General features: G+C 38.3%; 1 protein-coding gene and 1 pseudogene across 1 annotated transcript in view; both read right to left on the bottom strand.

Moving 5' to 3' along the window:
* Positions 1-216: 216 nt before the first annotated feature.
* LOC107150732 lies at positions 217-1,268 on the bottom strand (annotated as a pseudogene).
* Positions 488-9,684, bottom strand: part of LOC107150661 (rho GTPase-activating protein 29-like) — a 21,947-nt gene continuing 12,750 nt past the window's right edge. The window contains 5 exon segments of the mRNA XM_015495797.2: positions 488-2,832; positions 3,329-3,353; positions 5,140-5,248; positions 5,375-5,690; positions 8,422-8,714. Coding sequence (XP_015351283.1) covers positions 1,989-2,832; positions 3,329-3,353; positions 5,140-5,248; positions 5,375-5,690; positions 8,422-8,714 — 1,587 coding nt within the window. The 3' untranslated portion in view covers positions 488-1,988.

Genomic DNA, 9,684 nt, shown 5'->3' with positions numbered 1-9,684 from the left:
CGTCCTCTTGTAGGTCACAAATTGCTAAGTGTTTTTTTTTTTTTTAACATGTATGGTGTTTAATTTTATTGAATATTCTTTAACACATCCACAATACCAGTATCTTGATGTGATGCTTCCTCTTTATCAGTGTTGTCCAATAGACCTTTCTGCCATGACAGAAATGTACAGTATCTGCACTGCACTGTCAGGTATGATAGCCACCAGCCCATGNGCCTAAGTCAGGGTTTCAGAAAAGTCTTCTCCTTCATAGAAGGACTCAATTTTAATTCTTGCTTAATGTTGAGCAGACAGGGCCCACTTGGCCTTTTCTACTTCACGCTGGAGTTTCTGCACAGCTCTGTTTTCTTTCCTAACATATTTGCCACTCTTCTTTGTGTACAGCTTGATGAAATGTTCCATAACACGCTGGTCAAAGTCTTCTCCACCCCGATGAGTATCTCTATTGTTGGCCATGACTTTGAAGACATCAAATTATCAATGGGGAGAAGAGACACATAGAAGGTTCCACCACCCAGATCAAACACCAGGATGTTCTTCTCTCCCTCCCTCTTATCCAGGCCATAAGCAATAGCAGCTGCTGTAGGCTCATTGATGATCCTCATAACATTCAGGCCAGCAATAGTTCCAGCATCTTTGGTTGCTTGCCACTGGCATCATTAAAATAGGCTGGTACAGTAACACTGCATGGGTAACCTTCTTTCCCGAATAAGCCTTTGCAGTCTCTTTCATTTTAGTGAGAATCATAGCAGAGATTTCTTCTGGAGCAAATGTCTTAGTTTGCCCACCTCCAATATCAACCTGAATATATGGTTTAGGTTTCTCTTCAAACACTTTGAAAGGCAAGAACTTGATGTCTTGCTGCACAGAAGGGTCATTCCCAGTGCTGCCAATGAGCCGCTGGGCATCGAAGACCATGTTCTCAGGATTGGAGGTGAGCTGATTCTTGACTGTATCGCGGATCAGACGTTCTTCTTCAGGGGTGAAGGCCACATAAGACGGCCTGATGCGGTTGCCCTGATCGTTGGAGATGATCTCCAGTGGCCATTCTTGAACACCCCGACGCAGGAGTAAGTGGTCCCCAGGTCGATGCCGACCACTGTAACCCATGTCCTTTTCTTGTCATCCTCTTCAGCTGTGCTGCGCAGAGCAGCAGCAGAACCGCGGCCACCAGAGAGAACTTCATCTTGCCCTAGCTGTTGGCCACTTGCTTTCCTCAGCAGAAAGCCAGAAGTCGCAGGCAATCCAGCAACAGGCCGCAGCTGAGAGCAGAGAGGTTACAGGTCTCTTACACTCGAGATGCCTCAACTCTGTCCGTCTGTGTTGTCTCTGCCAATGTCTTAAACTTTTTAGTATTGAAGTGCATTTTCTTTCTACAATTGTATTAATTACCATATGTAAAAATTGACAAGTAGAATGCTAGTAAACACAGATTCGCAAGCTTTTAGGCCACTATGTATATATTAAAAAAGTTAAGTGAATTGCCAATGCTTCCATACATGCTATAACAACACAAGTGTTCAAAGATGCACTAGAACATTATGTGGGAAAAAAATATATTCATACCCAATCAAGATTTTTCAGGCACTTGCATTCAGAAGCATTTTATGAATCAGCACCAGGTTTGCTCCAAAATAAAGCTCATTTTCCCCTACTGCCCCTATTTGTTGAGAACAATATTATACATTAAAGATGCATTTACATGAATCATTTTATAGAGAAAATTATTTTAAATTTAAAATTATAATACTTATTTTATGCATAACTTCAAAAACACAGAATTTAAAGACAATACCAGTGAGCACTATCATTCTATATGATTAAAACACTATCATTCTATATGACTAGCAAACACAATACAAGGCCAAAAGGCAAAATATATACTTTGGCAATCCTATACAAAAGGGGTTCTGTTACAACATTCTTTCATAAAATAAACACAATACATAAAAACGAAACAAGAAAAAGAAGAACTGAATTTTGACAACCTACGCAAACTGTGGCATTCCACATTCAAAGTCTTGTAACTCTTCCATTTGTTTTAGCCTGAGTCCCTGGCACATTGGATTCATGTCAGGCAGGCCCAGCTCCTCACAGTTCTCTTTAGGCTCAGCAGCTGGTTTCAAAGCATAAGCTGATGTGCTGTCTGCCTCTGGAACAGATTTCTCCACATGACTCAGGGGAGTAAGAGCTGTGCTAGGAGGCACTGCTGCTGAAGGTGAAGCTGGTCTCTCCTCAGTCCCCCTGACTTTGCTGGTCGGGGTAGGTGGTTTGTAAAAAGTTGTCCCGAGATGGGGCTGCAGTATTCTGGGTGCTCTTGCAGGAGCAAGACGGTGAGAATGAGAGGACAGTCTCACTGGTGCCTCTCTTGCTGAACTGGCTGGTGTGTTGGGCTGTGTGGCACCATTGGAATGGTCACCACTAACCTTGATGCTCATTGTCACTTTTTCCTGGAGTACACTTGGCACAATCACTGCACTCATGCCAGTTAAGTTCTTTGGTTCACATTGTTGTTCCTGAGTTTTTTGTGGAATCTGCTGATCAAAACCATTAATTTGGGAGCCAACAGTAGTAGAGGTATCTTTTCTATTAAGTCCTTCAAAGGTAAGATTCTGGCAAAACTTGTCTGAATTGACATTTCCCACATTTCTGCTGTTTTTCTCATTAGGAGAGCTTGCAAGATGGAACCTATCTACAGACAAACAGAAACATCTGATCTTGGGGCTTGGCATAGGCCTCTGTATATCATTTGTTGTCGCATCAGATTTCAGACTAAGTGGTTTCGTGGTTTTACACATATTGTCCATCTTTTGTGATGATGATTCAAGTTCTCTGTGATCTGAAAAAGAAGAGATTTTTTTTTTAACTTCATGAAGCTTGGTTAATAAGGAAGTGTGGTTATTTATGAATGGGCATTCTCTCAAACAACAGAGTCTTACATATTTTTTCCAACATTATTTTCTCAGTCATCTATGCAGAGGAATTAAAAATCCATACAATATTAAAGGCACATTTTTAATTAAAGCATTACTTTTTAAAATTTATCTTAATAGAACAAATAGTCACAAAGCACATAAAATAAAAAAAAACACTTCCTGTAGTAACTTATTTTAATATACTACCCATGAATGAATATTTTCTGTGTTAAGACTTTCCTGATTTCAACAGGCAGACAATGGTAACTCTAGAACAGTAACATTATTCTGTATACCAACAATCGCCATGTCCGGAATCCCAAGTACTTTGCCTGTCACTTAATCTGCTTTCCAGCTACATTCTGTCCGTACTGAGGGCAACACACCAAAGAGGACTTGGATGCTCTCCCAGCTGATCCACTAATACATGGCAACATCCTCTGGACAAAGGAAGGTTGAAGAGCTGTCAAAATTGCCATTGTGCTACTGGTCCTGGAGACTCCAGATTTACCTCCTACTCTTTCTCCTCTAGTCTGGTCCCAAGGTCCCTGTTTTCTCACCTAGAACCCTAGCATCTCCCACTCTGTCTTTGCTGCATGTACCCCAGAAGCTCCTGTTGCTAGAAAGGTGTGGCCATCTGGCCATGATCCTCGTCTCCCTGCTGAGAAACATGAGACAACTGTGTGCCTTGCCACTGGTGTGATGGCTTTCCAACAGCCCTGTTCATAGCCCACAGTCCTCATCCCTGCCACCTGGTGCTTCTCCCATATCCTTGGGCAGTGGTTTGCAGACAGGTGCACAGCAGCATCACTTGATGATGATCGCAGGTCATCATCTCATCTGACCTCCTTCTTCACCTGAGGCTACTGGCCTCTCTTCCCTGGTTCCCAGGCAGTGCTCATGTGATTTGCTGTCCTAGAACCTTCACCACATTGATAGAAGGGAGCTGAGCCATTGTGGTTGGATGGCAACCACCAGAACATATTTACAGTCCTGCAGAACTTCTAGCACCACTTCTAGCTGCCTGGGTGCTGTCTCAGCTCCTGCTCCAGTTCTGCCCTGGGCAAGCCTAGTGCACTAGCCCTACCTGCCTTCTTGTGTCAAGACAAACTCCTATGTGGAGATATGTTGGCATGTGGTGTTAATGATCTTCTAAAGAAAAGGCTCATAATTACCTGGTATGTAATGAAAATTTCAAATATTTTAAAATTATTTATTGTTATTACTATACCTACCTGGGAATCCAATTTCATTGGACAGTGAAACAAGTTTACATTTAGGAAAGAGACAGGATGAGGTTCAAATCCTGAATCAACAATAATTTAGGGACATGACCCTTGGCATTATTTACCTTCCTCAGACTGTTAGCTATGGCTTAAATGAGGCCAAGGTTCATAGCACAGAAGTGCTAATAAGATCAAATCAGATAAATGGAATCAGTGAGTCCAGTGCTTTTCTTTGCAGAGAGGTAATGGACTGTCTTTGTTTTCAGACTTTCTCAGGCTACACTCATTGATATTTCATTAATTTTATATATCAAATTTAACATTTATGGCTATATATTGAAAAATTCGGATTTAGCTCTACTAAAGCAGTAACAAATGAAAGGTTTTCAACCCCCTTACCAGAAACCATTTACTGAAATAAAGCGATCAAAAAACAGTGAACAAAAAGACTGGAGCCAGGAAAATGGAAGACATGTGTGCTTCATGTGCTAAAGTTAGGCCACAGGTAAAGGGACATCTAAAATCTTTAGTAGTCTATTTTTTTTGAGTTTCAGGAGTCCAGCTTTTTTCTGTTTTGACTTTAATTGATGACAAAGAAGTAAAGGTGAAAACAAATCTCAGAAAGAGAACAAAAATAATTTATGAATTTCAAGATATCTTTTTACAAGAAAGAAACAAAGCATGATATTCATTTAAATGACATTCGTTAAACTTTCTCAATGGCTAGAAAAGTTAACTAATAAAACCTTGAAGTTTGAACTTACCTCAACTTAATACACCTTGTTTTTTTTTAAAGGATGAGTATTGTAGATGGACACAATATTTTTATCTTTATTTATTTGTTTTATATGGTACTGAGGATCCAACTCATGGCTTCACACGTGCCAAGGCAAGCGTTTTACCACTGAGCTACAAGGCCAGCCCTCACCTTGGTTTTTAATCACGACTTCTTGGCAAGGTTTGAAATATGCAAAGATATATGTTACATGACCACTCACCAATGAGACATGCATCCCTTTTTTCCAATGCATTTTGCTTGCATTCTGATTCCTCAAATGATGTAGCCAATTCATAATTTTTAATTTCAATATCTGCAGTGTGAATATCCTATTGATACAAGAAAAGTTTTAAACTAAAAGCAAAACACATCTCAAAACAAACAGTTCAAAGACTATTAACTTGTTAACATAAACATCACAAATTTAATCCAATTCTGTAATGGTCAAAACTCACTTGCTTTGTAGAAAAATATTGTGACTTTGTGGAATGTTCTGTTGATATTACGGGTTTGGAAGGAGGGCTTTTAACCCCCCGAGGTGCAACAACGTCAGTACTAGATGAAACATTTTGTGGTTCTAGGGACCCATCGAAGATCATCTGTGCATTGGTAATGAGGAACTCTACTAACAGGGCCTGATTGGCATACGCAACAAGAGAGGAGGAGATGGTACCAGGAGTGGTTGTAGGCCTGGACCTCATCAGACAGGGTCCAAATACCACCCCCAAGTTTTTTGAGTTCATCAGGTTTTCTTCAGAATGGTCTACAACCCTGAAAAGAAGAACACATAAAGTGCATGAGATTTGCCTAATAGATGTCCTTAATGGTAGTTTACTATGACTTGAGAAGGTTGGAGAAAACTCGGGCTATAGAAGACTACAAAACGTTTGTCAAGGGTCAAGTTTGGTGGGTCTAGGGAAAGAATCCTTTGTTTTATTATGATACTTACCACACACCAAACTGAGTTTCAGAGTACTATATTAGGATAAAATGCATGTAAGTAGAAGGAACTACTGAACTCAGTAGCAGAAGGAAGAAAAACACCTCTAAAAATTGCTCCATCATTGTATGTGGGATATACTCCCCATTTCTTATACTGGAAACTGAAACAGCACTGTCAATTTCTCTCTCACTGCCCAGTTAGTTTTCTTTTTTAAAAAAATATTTTTTACCTAGAGATGGATACAATACCTTTATTTTATTTATTTATTTTTATGCAGTGCTGAATATCAAACCCAGTGTCTCACATGTGCTAGGCAAGTGTTCTATCACTAGCCACACTCCCAGCTGCCCACAGCTAGTTTTATAGCCTAGATGATTCTCTCTCCTGAACATCTCTCTGTTCTATTGCCACTATCAATGTTCTGGTTTTACTTCAAACACTCTCAGCTTGTTATTTCTATGACTATCCAAAGAAATCTGTCTCTGCCTGGTTTAGCTATCAGGATGATACTAGATTCATCTATGGGTAAAAATACTGTGATATATATATAGTGAATGGGGTAGGTTTGCTATTTGTCTTTTAGAGGATTCATCACTGATGTATAGAAATGCATTTGATTTATGAGCATTAATTTTATATCCTGCTACTTTGCAAAATTCATTTATTATTCTAGAAGTATTCTGGTGGAGTTTTTTGGATCCTCCAAGTATAAAAATTATGTCGTTGGCAAAGAATGGTAATTTAAGTTCTTCTTTTCCTATTTGTATTCCCTTGAATTTCTTTCATCTAATTGCTCTGGCTAGAGTGGCAAGGATTATGTTGAACAATTTTTAGATGGAATGCTTCCAATTTTTCTTCATTTAGAATGATGTTAGCCTTAGACTTAGCATAGAGAGCTTTTACTATGTTGAGGTATATTCCTACTACCCCTAGTTTTTCTAATATTTTGAACATGAAAAGGTACTGTATTTTGTCAAATGCTTTCTCTGCATCAATTGATATAATCATAGGTTTCTTCTATTTAAGTTTATTGATGTGATGAATTACATTTATTGATTTCTATGTGTCGAACCAACCTTGCATCCCTGGAATACACAACTTGATCATGGTGCATTGTTTTTTTTTTTTTTTTCATATGTTTTTGTATGTGATTTGCCAGAATTTTATTGAGAATTTTTGCATCTATGTTCCTTGGGTAGATATGGATCTGAAATTTTCTTTCCTTGATGTGTCTCTGGCTGGTTTGGGTATCAGGGTGATACTAGCTTCACAGAATGAGTTTGGAAGGGTTTCCTGCTTTCCTATTTCATGGAATAATTTGAAGCCCTTCAAGATATGAATAGTTAAAAAAACTGTGGTATATATACACAATGGACTATTACTCAGCATTACAAGAGAATAAAATAATGGCATTTATAGGTAAATGGATGGAGATAGTGAATATCATGAAGCAAGCCAATCCCCCAAAATCAAAGGCCAAAATTCTCTCTGATAAATAAATGTTGATACATAATTGGGTCTCTGAGGATAGAGGAACATTGTTTGGGCTCAGGAGAGGGAAGGAAGAGGAGGGGTATGGGGAAGGAAAGATGGTGGAATGATACAAACATCATTACCCTAAGTACATGTATGACGGCACATGTGGTATGACTCTACATCATGTACAGAGAAATGAAAATTTGTGCTCCATTTGTGTACAATGGACTGAAAGGCATTCTGCTGTCATGTATAACTGATTTGAACTAATATATTTTTTTTAATTTTATTTTATTATTTATTTGTATGTGGGGCTGAGGTTCGAACCCAGGGCCTTGCACATGCTCTACTGCTGAGCCACAATTCCAGCCACAAAAAATAAATTAAAAAAATTTTAAAAAGGAGATCTTAATTGCTGTCAGAAAGGTCTAGCAGGCAAATCTGAATATGTGAAATTCTGATTCCAAGTTCTTTAGTGGGTATAGAAACAACATGGTCAACTAATCTGCCAGGTAGGTAAGATTTTTTATCAAGTCTCTAGGAAGGGTAGCACAGTTCCTGCTACTGCTTGCTATATTGTAGCCTAATGAAATCAAATTTTCTAAATGCAAAATGCTTCCTTGTGTCTCCATGTCTGTTTCTCTCTGCCTCATATGCTCTTCTGCACATTCACTACCAAATCACCACTCAGTTCTTAAAATCAGACACAAGGCATTTTGCCTCTTCTGCTCTATTCCTACCCCCAAAACTTCCTCTGCATGCCTACAAGCTGTGCACAGTTACTAGAAAAAGGATGATGGTGAACTGTGATTATATACAGATCTGTACCCCAAGAGGATAAGCCCACAAATAGCAGAAACCCTATATTTCCATCCTAGTTTCCCAAGCCAGAGCCTGGCACACAGGAAGCATCTGAGGGAACCATGTTTGCTGCATGAACATGTATTCAGTGTCTCCCTCTCCCAACACATAATAAGAACATCCTAAAAATCATTTTGAAAATCATAACACAACAATATAAATGTACTGAATACTATTGCCCTGTTCAATTAAAAATGGCTAAGATGGTATAAAAATTCTTACCTCTTAAGATGAGTGATAAGGTAATGTAGAGTGTTAAAATTGGACGGTGGCAATTGTCTTAGAAGGTCCTTGGTTTTGAGAAGAATTTGGTTGATTCCTGTACACATATTTGGAGATGTGTTGTCTTCAGGTTTGTCCCTTTTTGTGTCCTGTAGTTGGTTAATATGTTGGATGACATTTGCAAGCTCCATATATTCCTGGTACCATTGGAATAAAACCAATGGTTCTGGTAGCTAAAGAAACAAAATTATATTAAAAATACCTTTGGGCTGAGGTCGTGGCTCAGAGGTAGACTGTTTGCCTAGCACATGTGGGGACCTGGGTTTGATCCTCAGCACCACATAAAAATTAATAAATAAAATAAAGGTTTTGCATCCCGCTACAGCCAAAAAATAAATATTTTGAAAAAATCTTCTGCCTGTTTTCTTTGTTAAAGTCAACTATAAGTGAGAGTTACTCAATTAATTTAGCATGTACCTTTAGATTAACAAAATCTAAAGTCAATCTGTATTTATTGATATCTTTTTCAGTACTGGAGATTGAACCTAGGACCTCAAGCATGCTATGCAAGCACTCTAGTACTTCATCCCTGCCCATAAAATAAAATATATATGTTTGGTAGAGAAGTGACTTAGAAAGCAAATCAAAATCTTGACTATAAATTATATTTATGTTAATAACAAATTAATAGATAATGAGTGAAATTCTAAACTTTAAATAAAGTTTAAGCTTTAAGCTTCATTATTGGATTTTAAAACTCTTCATCTCTATCCTAAACACATTATATTCACATCTGCCCCCCAAATAGCATAATCTTCAGCTGTTTTACTGGAACAAACATAGAATAGTGAACAAAATCTATAAAATGAATCAGAAACCCATGGATTTTATGAGTAAGGGGTAAAAATATCAAAGTGCAAAAGGGCACAGATTTTACTTGGGAAAGAATGAAGATCAGCACAAGATAATATGACCTACAAAAACATACTGTCATCATCTCATGAAACTTTAAAACAGGCTGATTTGCCATGAATAGATCAAAAGAAGTAGTTCTTACAACAAATATCCACTGCCATAATGAATTTCAATGTTTCTACTGATCTACAATAGAAAATTCAGTGAACTGTTAGCTACCTGATGTCCTATAATATCTGTGGGAAGTTAAGGTGTTGCCCTGTGATCAGTTTCTATCTTCACCACTCTGGGATCTGAAGCAAGTCACATCACCTCTTGGAGCTTTAGGTCAATGAGTCAGATAAAGGC

This window comes from Marmota marmota, unplaced genomic scaffold, assembly GCF_001458135.2.
Source record: "Marmota marmota marmota unplaced genomic scaffold, marMar, whole genome shotgun sequence".
Lineage (NCBI taxonomy): Eukaryota > Metazoa > Chordata > Mammalia > Rodentia > Sciuridae > Marmota > Marmota marmota.
The sequence above is the reverse complement of the archived record's forward strand: the minus strand, read 5'-3'. Positions and strand labels throughout refer to the sequence as shown.